General features: G+C 42.4%; 1 protein-coding gene across 4 annotated transcripts in view; it reads left to right on the top strand.

Annotated features, from left to right (window-relative positions):
* Positions 1 to 9,075: 9,075 nt before the first annotated feature.
* The window catches only part of LOC104142724 (ubiquitin-conjugating enzyme E2 E2), a 213,326-nt gene continuing 203,196 nt past the window's right edge, over positions 9,076 to 19,205 (top strand). The window contains exons 1-2 of one of the 4 annotated variants that reach the window (XM_068935414.1): positions 9,076 to 9,439; positions 13,251 to 13,439. In XM_068935414.1, the coding sequence (XP_068791515.1) occupies positions 13,264 to 13,439 (176 nt within the window). In that variant the 5' untranslated portion in view covers positions 9,076 to 9,439; positions 13,251 to 13,263. The remainder of the gene's footprint in view (positions 9,440 to 13,250; positions 13,440 to 19,205) is intronic. The other 3 variants (XM_068935415.1, XM_068935418.1, XM_068935416.1) reach the window with 3 other exon arrangements.

The raw sequence follows: 19,205 nt of genomic DNA on the forward strand, positions 1-19,205 counted from the left end.
TTCTGGGGTCTGATCAGTAGATTTTTAATTGCCAGTAACGACCAGACCATTATATTTAAATTGCCAGCCAACTTCTGGTCCGTTGTTTTAGATTTGTGGGCTCACTAAGCAGATGTAGAGGCAGCTGTGAAACTCATAGCTTCTGTGGCATTTCACCTGATGGAAGATGTAATACAGCAAACCATTTAGCTAGCCTCCCCTGCACTAGGCAACTCCAGTCTAGTAGAACAGTACAAACCAAGCTGCAGACTCACAGGAGTGAAAAACTGTCATTGAAACTCTTCCAACACCAAATTATATCTTCCATTGTCTCAAAGGAATAATAAACTCTGGCTGGTTGATTGTGGAATATAATAATCATCTAGCTGAATTAGTGGGCATTCCTGGGAGTGACTGATTTCTGCTTTCTCCAAACAATATTTTTTCAAGATAATAGTTCTTCTTATCAGTAGAACAGAATTCCTCCATACATAACTAAATGACAACTAAAGCTAACAAACTTAGAAACGGTAGGATTCAGAATTATACTCCTTGTGTGTGCTTAGTCAAAATAAAGCACTCTTATGCAAAAATATATGGCTGTTGAAAGCCGTTTCCACTGACACAGCGTCAGGGTCCTGAGGGCACTACCAGCCTTCCCTGTCCTCTGCCTACCCCGGGCTTCCTCCAGCCCCAGGCCCCCATTCCAACCCAGCCCAGGACCATCAATTGCTGCCCCGTGATGCCGCAGTGGTGCCAGCTCCAGCCCCTTATGGCTTGCCCCTGCCCAGCCACGGGCCCCCGGACTCTGACCCCTGGGTGGCTGCACCAGCCTGGCTCCCTCCCCGCGGCGGTGCCCATTGCCCTCCAGGGCTGGGGCTACCCTAGCTGCCCCAGGGTGCCCTGCTGCCTTGAGGCAAGGTGACAGGCCGGGCCCTGCCCCACCAGCAGCCCCCACTGATACCAACCCCCAGCACATTTGACTGCCAGCCCTCACGGTGCCCTGCCACAGAGTACCCCAAGAAATGTTAAACAAAACTGTCTTCACTGAAATTGACAATTCACATTTCATATCAGATCTAATAACCTCATTTGGTTTGATCTAGATACTTGAAAACCTCAATATTGCATTCGTGTCCAGCTTCATAGTGTGCTTGAATCAGTAATATGCATTTCATTCATTTATTACCTATTTTTTCAATATTGTGGTGTGTTTTGTGTTTTTAAGTAAGTCATGTCTTTGATCTTGTGAGTAAAAACCCCAAATCTTGATGGTATTGACTGATTTAACACCTATTTCTCAGCCAAATTATGATTCACAAACTGAGAATTCCTCCATCTCACCTGCAGACGTTGGCCTAGTAGACCAAACACCCTGCTGTCATAAAAGCGTAAGCAGAAGTGTTTTATCTAATAGTTAAGCAATTAGAGCTTTCACCAAGGATACCAGAGACATGGGCACAAACTACCTGTTTTCCAGAAGGGACACGTTATCTCAGATTGCTGCCTTGAAAACAGGCAATGGTGTGGGAAAGGGACAGGGGACTTCCTAATCTCTCTTGCTAATGCTGTTCCATTTTGAATGGGATCATTAATTATTAAAAGAGTGAAAGAGAGCAAGATCAAAAGACAGAGAATGACTTTTAGCCTGTTTGTTAGGCCACTCACGTTTGCAGTTCCAACCCAGTGTAGACATAGATATTTTTTAGAGAGAAGAACAGCTGCAACGAGAGAGAACAAATAAGCCAAGCACCAAAATGCTGTAGCAGATAGGACACACTTCTAGGAGTTAGAAACTGTGTGGTTATGTCCTTTCAGTGGAGGGAATTATATTTCCATTTCCCACATCCTCAGTGATGCCTCCATCACCAGAAGATTGAATGGGCAAGGACCTTCTGCTTATTTCAATTCATGAGACAGATGTTAGCTAGGAACCGTCACCAGAGATAGGCACTTGCATTTGTGGAAGAGATCATGCCGGTGTCATCTCTCTCCTTGCCACTTCCTGATGGCTAGGTTAAGTGTCTCACTACTCATCCAAATATTTGTGGATCTCCAGTGTCTAAATATATAGCTCTGCTAATGTTCTTCACTTGAAATGCATAGCTCTAAATGAGAATTGTGAATTTCACAGGTTGATACAGCATCCGCAGTTACAAATTGCAACAGTGATCCTAACTGGCCTTTGCACGCCTACTCCTTGGCTGTGTCTTGGGTTCCAGTTCAAAAATCTCTGCCTAACTTCGGAAATCAAAACAATGAAACATTTCAAAGAGAAACTGTGGACTGGATTCTCTAAGTATTTTCCACTTTTCCATATTAACTGTAAAATGCAACAAGGATCCACTTTGCACATGTAGCAATGGCTATGCCCAATGCAGAGCTAGTCGTAACAAAGGTTTACTTAGACTAAAACACAGCAATAGATACAGCTAGGTGGGGTCTCAGCTAAGTTGTAAGGTTAGGCGAAATTAAAAGACACTTCAGTAAGTTGCTGTGTCCGATCTGCAGTTTGAATACGTTCTTTCCTTCATGTCTTGTGTCATCTTCAGCTAAGTTCTCTCTTCCAGAGTCACACACACAGCCAAATTCCACAAAGATATGTGAGTGGGATGAGTTAGAAAATTTTAAAAATACAGGGATTTTTACCTGGCTTTAAAAACAGGTGTTTTTATGTTCCCTGATACCACTTACTATATCCACGTGCAAAATCTTTGCAAACAGAAACATCGCAATATCTTTCCAACTGCATTTGCTGGAGCCCATGTGACGTGCATGATCCCTCTTTTTATTTTAGGATCATAGTAAAGCAGCCAAGCTTAGACTCATGTTTGATGATTGGCTCATATCTGTTTAAGCTTCCAGTAATAGAACAAGTTTGAGCTATGCTTGTGTGGCTGAGACGAGCTGAGTCTAACAATGGCCAACAACCCACTTGTGCTGCTCAGGGCTCTGAATTGTGGCACTGATATTCAAGGGCAAAGTCTGCTTAATTATGAAGTAGGTATGTGTCCCTGTGCTGTGCCTTGCATCTTTTTTTAGATTAAGTGTGTGCTCAACCTGTATCCTCCCCACTGCCTCCCCATGACTTTGTCTGCAGCCTTAGGAACAGTTCCAGTGTAATTAAGAGTGCCTGCCCCTTCCCTGAAGTTGCTGCCTCTGCTGTTTGCTTGCTTTGTTGCAGGTGAGAGAGGAAGATGAGCACTGGCTGTTCTGTTTCCTGCTCCCTGAGCGTCTGCAGGAGGAGCTCAGGGAAGAGTGGACTGGAGTTTGTCAGGCTCTAGCTAGGCCTATAGACAAAAGATGTCATTTATTCCCTGTGACAGTTACCACTGACGCAGGAAGAGACCAAAGATATTTTTTTCATCCTGTGCTTCTCTCTGGACTTTGCCCCTAGCAGCTGCTTAATCGGCATTATTTGGGTAGTGTGCAACTGACCATCAGCCAGAAAGGATAATTTAGGTTTATCACACTGCAGACATGCCCCTTTATTCCTTCCAGGTACAGCCTAAACCAAGCCCCTTGGCCAGGATCTTCAGGAAAGAAGTGCAAAACATGACTAGCCTGGCTTACGGCTGCGGGGGACTTCCATTTCGCCTGGGGAATCCCCAGCAGAGGACATGTGGGTTGTTTCCACTCTCCACAAGGCAGACAATCTGCTTCAGACTGACTGCGGTTCCTTGGGCTTCTGAAATATATTTGGTCGTCGAGATTGAAAGGATTGAACAACCCTACTATATGGGGTTTGTTTTGCTATGGTGGATGTACTAGCCACCTTAAGGAGGCACTCCTGAAGGGTGCATTAATCATGCATTAACCATAGAGGAGGTTAGGCCATATCTCCTGGAACCTTAACTTTATTAAAAGGGGGCATGAGTATCCACAGCTGTCTCTTTCTGTGTAAAGATGTAACTTTCTATGCAGAATCACAAAGAGATCCTCCGAATTTTGCCCATCTTTAGTATAAAGAGCCCTGATCCTGTAAATTAAGGTGTTACAGAACCAAAAGAAAATAATAGGAATGTGGAAGTGCTGAAAAGAGGGTGGAAATAACACTAAAAAAAAATCCCAACTTTCTTTTCTAACTTACCTTCACTTTTCAACATTGTCTCCCACCTATGGTGATGAATTAAGACAGGCAATGCAGGGAATTCTTCCAGTTACAGGTCACTGCCTTACAATAGCTTTGGAAATAAAAGATTTCACCCTTCAGCACATACAAGATGAGATTTTTAAAGCAGTGCCTTAGTCTAGGACTCAGTGGTTAACAATTTCTGTCTAGAAACTATCAGAGAATTATCCTTTGCAATTATCTTAAGTTGGGCTCTAAACCAGCAAATAAAAACAAATCTCTTTTTCTGACACTAAGCAGTGATTTATTCCCTAACTTAAAGAAAAAGCTAGGCTTTCATTAAGAACACTGAAGAAAGTTATTACTTCCCTCCTACCTATCCCTAATATGTTTTATCTTCATTCTTTGGAATCCTGGCTAGTGAAGTGCCTGAGAACCACGAGGAGCTCTGATGCCACATAGTTATTGTCCCAGTTGTTTCTTCTGGTTCCAGTGGAATGATAGTGGGAGCTATCCTGCTTCTGAGCAAAGGGGAGGAGGAGGAGCTGCGGATTATTATTTTTTTAGGTGAGAGTAGAATGAAGGAGACCTTAAATTGTTTGCATCAGGCCTTACAACTCTTTTCCTATTTAACGGCTTGGAAAGATTAGGGTGGATGAATTCTAATTATTTGGGGGTTTTCACTATTGTAGGGCAAATAAAGAAGTCAGGCTAGTCTCTGTGCCCACACAATTATTTTACTTCAGAATGCCATGAAAATACTTTAAACAGATTTCTGTCAAGGTACTATCTAAGTAATAGGCTTACCCAGTGTTCAGGATTCAATCATTTTTCCTTAATACAGGATGATTTTTTTTTAAGCGATGAAGATATATGCAATTAACTGAAAAATCTAATGAAATTTCTACTACAGCTACCTTCCCAAAATCTGTTCTTGCTACTCCATTTATACTACATGCTGATAGCTGGAAAACAAAATGAACAAGAAGAATCTCGATCTCTGAAACACTCAAACGCTGTGTCTTGGGGCTCCAGAGAGCAGGGTTCTGTGAATTGCAGTTTACCTTTGCCAACAAACAGAGTGGGATTCAGCCAAGTGGGAACGAAAGCAAAGCAAGATTGTAGGAAAAAAAGACAAATTAGGTATGATGTGAGAATGAACTAACTGAACACAGGAGAAAGAAAAGTAGCAGGGAGGTGGAAAAGAGAATACAGTACAGGCCAGATACAGGCTCTGGACTATCCTTATGGCTTTGTACTGTCACAGCAGTGTAAAGAAAGCCAATAATGGGAGAGGAATCCCTTAGTAGCATAAAGCTCCTATAGAGATTCATGCTATTCTACCTTCCCACCTCAGTTTCTCAGGATAGAGGACAGGACTGGAAAAGAGAGGGCTATAGCTGGCTATTGGCTGCTCTCAAAACAGCATGATAGGGCCCAAGAATCATCAAACACACTGAGCAGCAGGGAAGAAATGGGGTGAGTGACACAAGATAGGATAGCCCCTGCTGAGCTGAAAAGTGGAATAAGGTAGTTCTTTACACCTTTGTCCCCATTCCTCCAGTCCTCTGCTGATAATAGCTCGAAGGGATGAAATGATCTGATTCATTAGGATTTGGCTGAAAGAGATGAATAGAACAACAGAGTGCTCCACAGACAATTGAGTATTTTTGATCTCAATCTTTAATATGAAATACTTAAGTTTTGAGAGTGAATTATGCTATCACAAGAGAGCTACTGTTAACGCTTTCAGCTGTATCACAGTCGAGATACTTCCTGGTCTTTTCTCTACTTGAGAAAACCAATCCCCTCAATTTGTATGTCAAGTATATACAAAATTGTTATCAGTTATAACTTGACCACAATGCACATTTAAAAACTTAAATAGCAATATTAAAAGGACGTGTCATTTTACATGTGAGCAGATGATAAGTTATGAATGCAAATGCAGAAGAAACCTCCAAGACTGGAACCTAAATTAATCCGATATATCTTTAAATTAAACATTCTTAAATGGAAACTTGTCTCAGATTTCTCCAACTTCATGGATTTTGATTGACATATATGTCCTTGTAACAGGCATGCTGAACCAAGAGGCCTTAACGGAAGTGTCCTTAACTGTAACAGTCATAAAGCGTGGCAGCCTGCGCCAGGTTATCTTAACTCTGAGTGTCTCTCTGAGAAAGCTGTAAGCTTTTATGAGAGTAAAGAACTCAAGTTGTTCCGGAGGTGTCCAGTATTCTAAAAAAGTGTAACGTGTGGCTTAGCACCCCATCGTGGTTGAAATTTCCATTAAGTTCAAAAGGGCCAGGATTTCACCATACGGGATGCAAACTTAACAAAAGTCTTCAAAAAGATTTTGAGTAACACACTATCATGCAACCTTTAACATCTGAGGGCTAAACATACTATTTCAGAAGGCTGACAGGATAAAACTGATACTTGGGAGCAGTTGGTTACCCTGACCTATTCCCTTTACACGACATAGGTAGGGCTCATTCAAGACCTTCACTTCAAAAATCAGAAGGCACGCTTCAGTGTGCAAGTTCAGGCAGTAAAATTATTAAGTACAAATACAGTACGAATATTAAGGCAGTACAAATTTTCTCCCTAGCTTAGTTGTCCTCAATGTAAGGTACCATTTAGGGTTTTGGGCCAGAGGTTATGCACCCAAATTAAAATCAGGGCCCGACTCTCAATGATTCAAACCCTCCACTTGGTGCTCCACTTCAGCACTCCCTTGATTTTTTTGGCACCAGGAATTTATGACCCAGATTCTGGGACATGCTATGGCCCTGTCCTATCCCTCTCTAAAGGAGTCTATTCACCGAGCTTCCCTCTTGTTGCTTCCTGTGGATTCTAGCAGGGAAGAACTGTAACGAAGCACACGGAACTGCCACCAAAGCGGAGTCCTGACACGGGCCAAGGAGTTTCAATAGATAGATATTCTGATGGGAAAACGTATGCCTCCTTTAAGGCACCTCTAAGCAATCAGAACAACGTTAAGAAAGTATGGTGGAAGACTCATTTAGAAGTGAATTTCATAGCTTCCTGGATGGTTTTCAGGAGGTCTGTTTCTGAATGCCTCAAAGAAAGGCATGATTTAAGTGATTTTGGAAAAGGAGACTGTGATACCAAGAGCGCGCAACACAGCCGGCACCCCTTCAGCATGATAACAAAGCACCACTTGCAGGAGATTTGCATTCGTTAAAAGATTGTTATGGATCATATTCTTTTAATTACCTAGTTATTAGTCCTTGTGAGGAATCAGTGCATGCCAGCAGCTAGAAACCCACCTAGCTGGAGCATCAGGAGCTTTTCCTCATGAGTTCATTAGAAGAAGGAGGAAAAGGTATCTTGTAAATGCACGTGAAATAGGAAGAACTAGCCGACTGCAGTGTTTTTAAGCCTATGTGAAAAACGTGACTAGGATTACTTTAATAAGGAAATGGGAAGACACAATAAAACAAGTTATTTCAAAGCAATTACTCAACAAAGAGAAAGATTAATTTTATGTAGATGGAAACTGCAAAAGTAACTTCTGTTGTCTGGATATAATATGAGAGAGAGGTGGCAATGGTGTTTCTAATCCTTAAATATCGCAGCAGTGGTTCAAGTTCTTGATTTGCATGTGTTTAGCAGTATGGACTCCATCTACACCATAACCGCAACTCAGAAAAAGTACAGTACTTTACAGCTCACATGGGGAGAAACTTTTCCTTGTACATGTGGAATAGCATGAATGCATTTTTTTTTTAATTCCCTTCAGTCATCAGTAAGGGGAAAACATTATGACCTGCCATTACTCCTTTACCCAGGGTGGGTGTATTTCCCTGCTGGCCGAAGAAACGTTTGAATTAATATATTTGCACAGCCCAGCTAAGCATCAGTTGCATGTTAGGCGAAGCTTGAAGAAGTAATGCCAGTACAGCGTTTTAGGCAGAACTAGCATTTCAGCTAGGGCGGTAGAGCTGGTTACCTCACAGCCAGCCCTGCCAGGGGTTTGTTTCGTTCCAGGCTAATATCATTAATACCGAATAGGTAACATCTAAGCGTGGCTCTGCCTTGGCCTCTCCCACTCCGTAAGGCAAGGCCTCCCTCCCGGCGTGGGAGGCCAGATGCGCTCACCTGAGCGCAGCCACGCTGCAGCACCCATCTCCAGCCGGGATGCTTTACGTCATCGGCTGCTCTCAGCCGCCCCGGGCTGTTTGTACCACCCAGCCGCGTATCCGCGGCCAAAACGACCACGGCGAACACTTAACTATGACAACAAAGTACCAGGTCTGGCCCTGCCGCCGCTGCTGCGCCCTGCCCGGCCACGCGTGGGTGCCCCCCTGCCGGCCGGGGGGCCGCCGGCCGCGCCTGCCCCCCCCCCCCCCGCCGGGCACCGGCCTTCCCCGCCCGGGGGGGGGGGGGGGCGGTGGGCGAGGACAAAGGCAGCGCGGTGGTGCGGGGCTCCCGCACGGGCCCGGCTGGCAGCACCGCAGCAGGCAAAGCCGCGGGGCTGAAAGCCGAGGGAACAAAGAAACGCGAAAAGGGCAAAAGAAGAGCTAAGAAAGTGAACCCCGCCGGCGCCGCCGCCTCCCCGCCCCCGCTCACGGCCTGCCCCCCCCTCCCCCCCCGCCGCACCCCGTTAACGCTCACTCCGTGAGCTGCTCGGGGGCGGCGGGCACGCCAGCGGCAGGAATTGGGGGGGGGGGGGAGAAGCGCTAACCTGCCCCCCCTCGCCAACGGCCGCCGCCCCCCCCCCCCCATCCTGTCACTCCTCCTCCCTGCCCGGCTCCGCTCTAGCCCGCCCCGCCCGCGTTTCCCTTTAACGCGCGCTCCCGCCGGCGGCGCCCTCCCCCCTCCCCCTCCCGCCCGGCCGGCCCCCGCGGGCACGCGCCCGCCCCGCTCGCTTGTCACTCCCCCCCCCGCCGCCGCCGCCGCCGCAAGCGCGCGCACGCCCCTCCCTCCCTCCTCGGACCGCCAGCGCTGGGGCGAATTGGCTGCCAGGCGCGGGCGCGCGGAGCTAGCCGGGCGGCGGCGCGCGCGAGTGCGCGCGCGCGCGCGGAGGCGGCGGCGGCGGCGCGAGCGCGCGCGCGCGCGGCAGCGGCTTCACTTCTCTCCGGGCAGCAGGGGTAGGAGCGGCGGTGGGAGCAGCAGCAGCAGTGGCCGCCGCTGCTGCTGAGGGAGCGAGGGAAGAGGCGGCGGGATTAAAGGAAGAAAGAAGAAAAGAAAGAAGGAAGGAAAGAAAGAAAGAAAGAAAGGGCGAGCGCAGCGGGCTCATGACTCAGTGACCGGCCGCAGCCCCCCTGCAGCCCCCCGCCCGGCCGGACGCGGGGCGCCCGCCTCGCATCGCCCCGCAGCCTGAGCCCGGCGCCGCCGCAGACCCGCGCTCGCCCGCAGGTAGCGGCGACCCCTCCTGCTCCCCCCCCCCCAACCCAAATCCCGGTCCCGTCCGCCTCCCCTCCCCCACGCCAGGGCCCTGCCCGCTCCCACGGTGCCTACCTCTGCCCTCACCCCCCCCCATGTCACCCCCTGTCCCCCCCCCAGCATCTCCCCGCCGCCCCTCCCCTGCTGCCGCCATTCCCCCCCCCCCACCCCAGGCACAACTCCGCCGGCCCCGCTACTTGCCCCGTCTGCCAGCGGCCCCCTGTTCCCCCCGCCCCGGCCCCGCTCCGCAACCCGGGCCGGGGCACCCCCCCCCCCGGACATCCCCCCCGCCTTCCTCTCGCGGCCTCCTCTTCCTCCTCCTCCTCCCCCCGCGCGGCACCCTCCCCCCCCCCCCCCCACGGAGGAGCGGGGCGGCGGGGGCGGGTGTCAGGTTTGGGAAGTGCCCGTGGCCGTCTCACGCCGTCCTCCAGGACTGCATAGTTACTGCACATTGTGTCTCCGTGACATGCGCCGCCCCCTCCCCCTCCGGGCAGGAGGAAAATAGGCGAGTTGTGCGTGTGTTGTGCGTGTGTGTGTGTGTGTGTGTGTGCGCGCGTGTGAGTGTGCGTGTGCGGGGCCGTGTCAGCCGCCGCGGTGCCCCCGCCGCCCCGGGCCGGGCAGCGAGCGGGCTCCCCTCTCTGCCCTGTAGTGTTGTGATCCTCTTGCCCTTTACGGTTTCTAATGAAGACGAAGTAAGGCGGCTGCTCCTGTCTCTTCATGGACCCCTGCAGAAATATTCAATTTATCTTTGCTTATAGGAAATTAAGACCGCTTTAGAAGGGCATCATCACTAGCTCTGCTGCCCTTGGGACCCATCTGCGCGCTGCCAGGATCTCTCTTTCCCTGACTGCTGGATTTTTTTTTTTTTTTCCTCTTGAGAAGGGAGGGGAAGGTGCCAGTGGATATATACGACAGAAGCAGGGTCTTCTGGACGTGCTTCACTTAGAATTTATAGTTGTACTTAACAGTTGTAGTCTCTGTCGATGCTGAATCATCTCATGTTAAGGGAAGGACTTTTAAGTCCTTCCCCCCCCACCACACACAATTTTCTCAGCACAACAGCAGGAAGGTTAAAAACCCTTGTCCTATTCCACATGTAGAATAGTCTGGCAGCCGAGGGAACTGGACATCGTGTTTCTCTTTTTACTCTGTGTGACTGTTGCAAACACACTTACGGCTGTCTAGATTCAAGAAATATCTTGCATTTGTCTGTCCTGATTGCACGGAAATGTTTTCCTACAGTGTCATTCCCCAGCTGATTTTTCTTTTCCATTCTTTTATTTGTTCATGTGCTTGTTTTCTAAGTTTGGCCACATCTGAAGTGTCTGACTTCAGGGCTGTTAAAATACACTTTTTTCACAGTATTGAACATCCCTTTAACTATGCAAAATTTCTAAAATTGCAGGCATTAGGAGCGGAGGGCATGGAAATAATTGTCTCTGGATGTCAGAAAGGCGAACAGAGAGAGATGGGGAGAGAGAGAGAGACACAGAGCTGTGAGAGAGAAAGAATAAGAAACTAGCCAGACGTCAAATGACAGATTTAAGCGTTTTCCTGTTGTAAATGCTGGCATTACATGTTACAGTAATTATATGCTCTGGGCTACTGTTACAGTGTTTATCTGCTGGATAGCAACCTGAACTTATGAAGTGAATACAGTTGTTTTTGGATAATAGTAATATTTATAGCCAAGATTATTCACAGCAGATGTCTATGTATATAGGCTTCATTAAATACGCTTTTGACTTTCTGACCAGTAGCGCTAAATGATAGGTACATTGTGAAGATAATTTTGTGTTTAAAATTAGATGCACTAATCAAAGATCAGAAATAGAATCTAGAGTAAATAAAGGCCATCAGAAACATGATAAAAACAATCAGTTTGTATTTTAGCTGCATATAGAAGCAAATGAAGCGGGTCCCTGCTTTCCAATTTTCATTACAGTTATTAAATTCATATTATGACTTATCAAAGTATGCTACTCTTGTCTTTTATTGTCTCTAAGTCTTTTTTTTCTTTCATCATAACATTTGACAGCCAGGTTATAAATATCTAAAGATTAACCTGTGCAAATATGTGAATAACGGTGAATATGATATTGTATCTATATTGCAGGGAAAATTGTTCTGCTAATAATGAACAATTTTTATATTTTAATTTTAGAAATCAAACGATATATTATTTCAGTTCATGCAGCAGCCTAGGTGTTGTGCTTTTGCATGTATTTATATATGAATATATATTTATAAAACACTGCTTTTATGAACCTCAAAATGTAGCGTAAGTTGATTAAGAATAACCTAGTCCCACATCCATCACTTGCTATTTTTTTTAACCTTTTAACTATTTTGAATGCATTTCATACTTCCAGATTTTCCTTTCCTTTCTGTGTAGCCTCATAAATTAGACAGGAAAGATTTAATTCCTGCTTAAGTCAATTGGATTGAGTTATGTGAATAATGCCTGAAAAGATTGATTCTTCCACTCTAAAGTGCATACTACTTGATAGTATCAGATGTTGGTAAGGCTTTTACAAGATAGGAGTAAATTTGTTTTCTTACATGCAACTCTACCAAAAAAGCTTATGGCCTTTTTAAAAGTATCCTTTTTAGCATAACCCTGTTGACAATGATGTGACGCTGCTTTTCCTTTGCTGCCTCTTTCCATAACTACATGCAGGAAGATGGTGATCTTTTTAATTCATTAAATGAGCATGGTTAAATCTGAGCCTGCAATCCTTTTATTTTTTCTTGATAGAGTATTAAAACACGTAATAATCAAGGTGAATAGTTTTATTATTAAACGTGATGGTCTCTGTACATGAGATAGAAGGATAAGCAAGTTGAAGTTAGCAGCAATTTAAAACTCTGTGTATGAAAGAGCAAATTCTTGATTCAGACTGATTCAATCAGAAAACGACCCAGATATATGGGCAGTGCATGGGTTTAAGCAAGTAACATTTGGGCCTATGTGCTGTGAAAGTGGTTCTTTCATTAAAATCTCTAGAGGAAGACATATAAAATATTTATATAAAGTACAGATTTGGAGTTAAAGAAAATACTTTACTTTTAGTAAAATTTTCTAACAGTCATTGCCACCATATTTGCTAATTTACTAAGAGTTTTTCATGGACGTCTGCCTTTCATTAGAATAGTTAGAGAAGTCACGACAGCTGTAGCAGTGGGTTTGCAATTCTTCATCTGTCGGCATATTGTTTATTATGTTACTTAAAATGAAGGAAGAAAATCAAAATAGCTAACTCGTATCAGAAGTGTGCAAAAAATGCATTAGCTTGACTTATGAAATATACTGAAATGTCTTGTAGCTGGTATTCTCTGGTGGCTTTGTTGCCTGATGTCACTTGAACAGAATTCATCGGAAGAAAATGTCCTTATATCCTCTACCGATGTGTTTACCGTTCTAGAGGTGTGCTGTTTTAGTAAATACAAACAGTTCTGTGCTAGTGCCTTTTGGTTCTATTAATGTTTCCATCAAGCATGCCAAATAAGATGTGGATTTTGTAATGTGGAAACTCGCACTATAGTCTTGGAAAGAGCCCATAGATTTATTTCATATGGGATAACAGAGAGTCTTGAGATAGTAATAGCTTTCAATTTTTAACAAACTGTGTTAGATTTGAACTGGTGGCATAGTGATGAGATAGTTACATATCTCATCTCTGTGAGACACAAATCTGTTTTGCTTTATTTCCTTAAGGCACATAAAAATACTTTCAGGCAGTTTCTTCTGAAAAAGCTTTAACTTCTGTTGTTTGTGTTTTAGTGCAGCATCTGCCATGTCTACAGAGGGGCAGAGAGTTGATGATAGTCCAAGCACTAGTGGAGGCAGCTCTGATGGAGATCAGCGGGAAGGTGTTCAGCAGGAACAAGAAAGGGAGCAAGTTCAACCCAAGAAAAAAGAAGGCAAAATATCAAGCAAAACAGCTGCTAAACTGTCAACTAGCGCTAAAAGGTACAGTGTTCTTTCTGGCTGCTTCTTTTCCTCTCTTTTTCAGCTGGCCATCAGATGTATGTATTGATTCACTATATTCATTTTCTTACTGTTTTATTGCAACACGATTATGTCAATGTAATAGTCTTTTGAGGCTGGTCACAATAATGAGACCTGTGTACTTTTTTCCATTCTTTGACAGATTGGCTTTCTTTCACATGGTTTTAATAATAGCTTGCATGATAAAAGCTGACATTTTTTTTATTGCTAGTAAAACTCGGACAGTTTTGTAGCCGTATAAAATATATCTCTGTATGTGTATGTACAACTGATGTTGAAACTTGTCAGTGTAACTTACAGTTAATTAACCATAAACATTGCAGACAGTTCAGTAACTCAGCATGTTAGGAGACTACTGTAGTACCTACTGCTATGTATGAAGTACTACATTGCCTTTTCCCAGATGGTCAAGTCAGAAATATTTGAGTGAACAACAAAAGAAGATTAGTTTCATTGCTTTAAACTGTAGTCTGTTTTAATACCCACTTCCATTTCTTTCTTTCTCTTTTCTGCTGGAGAGAAAAGGTAGATTTGGAGAAAAGCTATTTAAATTATTCTATGCTATCGTGTCAATCTCTAGATAGTGACTGTCAAGCTTGGATTGGACAGAGGGAGTAGATATGTTAGTGTTGCTCTATCAGTACAGACAGTGGTATTAATCTAGGCAGCACAATTTAAATGATATTATAGTGAATGTAGTTAAAATATACTTTTAAAAGAATCTGACCAGAGCCTAATTCTGCAGGCTATCCTGATGCAGAATTCCTAGATCCTGATGTTTATCTAATTTAAGTCAGTGTAAACTACAAGGGAAACCATTGTAGTTGTTGTATGAGTATGTCGTTATGATAAAGGAGAAGGATCAAGGCTTTATTGCCATGATTTATAACATATACACATATTACAAGGCTGTAAATACCAGTATAAGCATGCATGTGTACATCCTCTCAAGATTAAAGTTATCTTCACTTAATCCTACTATTTACATATATTTTCTGTCCTGAACACTCTTCCATCTTTCCAGTGAGGTGTCGTCATGCTTTTCTTTTGTCATAGATACGTTCCTTATAGCTTGCCTGTGTAAGCCCTTTTTTCTCTCTGTGTTTTCTTTTTTCTTTCTTCTCCAATAAAATGCTTTCTCAAGAACTATACCTACTATGACACTATTGGGAGACTGCCTAGTCATATCAGTTACAGGATGGCCAGCAGAGCTTACCAATATTTCTTTTTATGACTAAAAGGAGAAAAGAAAAAACAACTTTCATTTCAAACTGTGAAGTTATTCAAGTTATTCATGTAGTCCTTGTAGCCATTATCGTTTCTGGCCTTGTTGTCTTTCCTCTGATTCCTGATATATATGTATTTTAGTATTAAGAATATTGAACTAGACAGGATTTCTAAGGTCATCAAATCCAGTTTTTAATATCGTTAGAAAAGAGTCCACGTATTCTAAACTTTGTACAATGTCTAACGTAATGATGCCACAATTCTGGCAAGGGCCTATGGACACCATCCTATTAAAAAATTAATAATGATATGTCAGAAATTAGTCTATTAATCTTAGCTTTGTGTCTTCAAAGCTTAGAGCTTTTATCAACATGCATTTTGCAGTGATAAAATTACTTAAGCCTTTTAAAGTTTAATCATATCTGCTTATGGTTCTGCTGAAACTAATTATGCAGTTGCTGACAACAGTACGTTTGTCAGTTAGAGTCTAAAGCGAGAGCGTGCACGTGTGTACTAATATTACATAAAAACCTTTGATTATGCATTTTAAATGCTGAGATGACTTAAAAATATTTTAAGAGTTCTGTAGATATGTACACTGTAAATATTTTTGAAAAGTGTATTTTTAAGAGCACGGGTTGTCATAGCACTATTCATAGAAGAATTACATTAATATGTTTTTTACATTCAGTAGTTAGAATTAGGATGACATTTCTATAAACATTCTTAATCCGGCTAGTTTTTAATTATGGTTGATTTTGTTTTTTAGTGTTTTAATTAGGAGTAGTAATGCCTCAAGAAAGAAATGTCTGAAATTAAAGTAGAAGATAAAAAGGAGGGGAGTAATATCAAGGAAGGAAAAATGTAATGTATTATCACATATTGAGGACTATGCATCTATGAAGATATTTTATAGAGAGATTTTTCTGTAATGCTTCCTGTCCATTAGAAATGAAATCTGTTGCAGGCTATAGCCCTTCAGTAGGAAAGTCGTTGACCAGGTTAAAAAAAGATATTCTTAACTGAAACAAATTGAAGTAATTCAGCTGTTCTTAGTGAAAAACCTGAATATATACTTAGCAACTTTTTCCTCTGTTAACTTTTGAATTTTGTGGGCTTGTATGGCATTACCCTAAAATCCCAATAATTTTCACTTAACCAAGATAAGTGTTTCATTTTGTAGTTGCTTCACATAACTCTTATAGTTAAAGGAGTCAACTCTGCTAAAATCAGTAACGACGCAGTGTACTATATTTGAGGCTTTGATCAAGATGCCTTAATTTATGTGTAGAACAGATAACGCTAATAAGTGAATGTAGTACTAGAGCTAAATCTTTTTTTGGGGCGCTCAGACTGAAGATTTGATTCTAATCTGAGTTTGGATGCCACGTTGTCACAATTGAAATCCCTTTTCATGCACGTGGAATTGTAGTCATAGTATTTTTTGCGTTATATCAAGCTGCATAGTAGATATCTTGGGTTAGAATTAAGATTTGTACATTTGTAGTTGGAATACCTTTGTCCTGGTTTTTATTTGTATGTTTATATAGTCAATTAGTAAGATTTACTTTTAAAGAATTTTCATTAATATTAGTTTTTAAACAAATCAGGATTTAACAGTGCGCTTACTTTTGCCTGTGTGAAAGTACACGGCTACTGTGTCTTATTTATATCTTCAGTGGTGTATATAGTACTTCTGCAATTTAATGCTTTCCAAAATGATTTGATTAAGGAGGGAATATGAAGACACTTGATTTCATATTTGAGTAAGCAGCAGTGATTTTGTTTTAAAATAGAATTTCTTCTGTTAGAATTGTTACAGGTGGCATCAAGAAGGCAGAATGCCTTCGCGTGTAGTTCCTCTGTGCTAATACTTGTAGGGCTAGCTGCTTTACAGGTGTAATAGCTTACAGCATATGTCGTACAGTGTACCAGTCCTTCAGTTTTCCTCACCCAGAGGGCATCACCTTAAATAGCAACCTTTCTTACCTAACATGTCAAGATTGAGAAACTCAGTGCATATCACAATTACAGTTCAGACCTGGAATTGAATTGCTGTCCTTGAAAACAGCAGGCATCTTGTTACCTTTTAAGTAGCAAATCTTAGCATGACCTTTGAATTGAGAGAAGTGTAACCATTCTTGGCTAGCATAGGAGCTCAACAAATAAATGTATTGTTTTGCTGGGCTCCTGAAGCTGGTAGTTTAAAATCTGTCAACCTTTGTGTCCAGTCCTGGTATTTTTGGAATGTGTCTTGTCTGCACTCAGTTGTGAATTTTAAAAATTTAGTTGTTGTCTCTTTTTTTTCGTTGAATGACATTATAACCTAAGGAATAGCAACTAAGTAGTGGATTTAATTTGTTAGCTCATTTTTATGTTACTGAATTTCTATTACGATTTTTTTTTCCCTCAGAGCAGGTTATCATAGCACTATTTTCAAGGAACCAGGGAATGATATTTAGCCTGTTGAATATGACAGAAAAAATATGGACTGTTTTTTCTTTTAAGAAAATATCCTTGTCATATATATGTGCATCTAATATTGAAGAGGGGAAGTAACTATCTTCCTTCAGCATGAATCTAACCATCTTTAGATCAGTTTCCTGCTCAGTCAAAGTCTACGTAAGGTTGAAATATATACCAGACGTAAGGTTGAAATATATACCAGTGATTGTGTTTCTTAATATTTTATAAATAACATGTTCTTCGGTCTGGATTATTGGTTCACAAGACTTTTATGGGTAGAGAGGCATATATTTGAGAAAAGTAGACATGTTAAAATTAGCTTATTGCTAAAGAGTACTTTTTTGTTTCTTTTCCTATTAATTATACTGGAAAATCCTCTAACGTGTTCAGTTCTCTCTTAGTTTTAGGGAACTCTAACTGTTTCAAGAAGAAACAGCAGACGTTAGCCCAAGGCTGGGAACAGTAGTAAACATGTGCCTGTGCAAATTAATAATGGTTGAAATCCACAATGTACTTTCATGCTTCAAAATTTAGGGATAGATTAACCTTTACGCTTTTACTAGAAGGCAAGTTTGTTCGTTCATTCCCATTAGTAAAACGGAGTGAGGGAGGGAGAGAGAGAGGTCAAATGACTTCTCTAAGACTAAACAAAGAGCATCAGACCTGACATTGCAAATTAAATGTCCTGTGTGTACAGCCCAGGGCTTTGATTACTAGAGAATATTTCTCCCTCCCCTCTCTCCCCAATAATATAGTAACAAACTAAGCCAGCATATCATTAGTTTAAGTATAAAATGGATATAAAAGATTTTAAATGAGTCCCTTCTGCTCTCTGATATAATTGAAAGTAGCTGTACTGAGCCAGAAAATCCAAAGAAAGAGACCCAGAAAGGACCCGACAAAAAATATTTTGTTGCCAGAGGCCATGTATTCTCACGGTGAACCCTCTGTGGTCAATGAAGGAAATGAGGCACATCCTCTCCTGTGCCAGATTTTGAGGGCAGCTCGACGGAGATAAAGAACAAGCACCACAGCAGTGGAATAACTCGTTCAAACAGCGGCTAACTTTCACATTGGAAGTCTCTATCAAGGCAAGGCTCTCTGGGATATTATTTGATGATTTAATTGTAACTTTGAATGCTGTGACACGTGAGCAAGCTATTGCATGTCAGCTGCTCTAAAGAAACTCCTTTTGAATGTGCTTTCAGAATAAACGCAAGGTAAATTAAAGCAGCTTACCTCTTAACGAAAGAGGAGTAAGGTGTATATGTTACTTTTAGTTTGGGATGCCACAGGGTTGGAGAATGAAGATGGACAGCTTACTGAGGAACAATTGATGAGTAATGTTATATTAATATGTTGTAGCTTGTTTGTATAAAAATAATTGTGAATGAAACATCTATATCTTGAATGCTTGTAAGAGCAATTGGGACTTTTGAACGTGAATGCAAAGTAACATCCAATTAATTTTATCGCTTAAAGCAGCAAGGTGTGCTGCTTTTCTGTCTACTCAGTCACAGAAGAGCTTAATCTAGGATCATTTTAATGCTCTTGGCATTATAAATTAGAAATTTCAGGTTGAACTGGAACAGAGGCAGAAAATGGAAGAACTCTATACCCTTTTGACTCTGAAAAGGAGAGGGCGGGAGTTAGGATTTAAGAGGAAGAAAGGAAGGTTTTTTGATCTAGGACTTAAGCTACCTTTGTTGTCAATCCATTCTTGATGTCTCTCAGACTCAGTGTAGTGTAATGAAATATTAACTGCTGTTGTTATTATACGTAGGGCTCAAAGCAAGGGAATAATCCCTTACTATAGAATTTCAATGTCGTCATTCTGTAGCTTCCCAAGAAGCGGAAAAAGCAAACTAACCCATAAACCATGAAACTGAAGGAGATTCCATGCCACTTAGGCTTTCTGTGATTTGAATTTGTGATAGTATAAATTTCAAATTCACAGTAAAACTTTGCCATGGACAGAAGAAATATCGTAAGCCTCTTGCATGCTCTAAAATCTTCTCCTTTCCAAAAGGTACG

This window comes from Struthio camelus, chromosome 2 (genome assembly GCF_040807025.1).
Source record: "Struthio camelus isolate bStrCam1 chromosome 2, bStrCam1.hap1, whole genome shotgun sequence".
Lineage (NCBI taxonomy): Eukaryota > Metazoa > Chordata > Aves > Struthioniformes > Struthionidae > Struthio > Struthio camelus.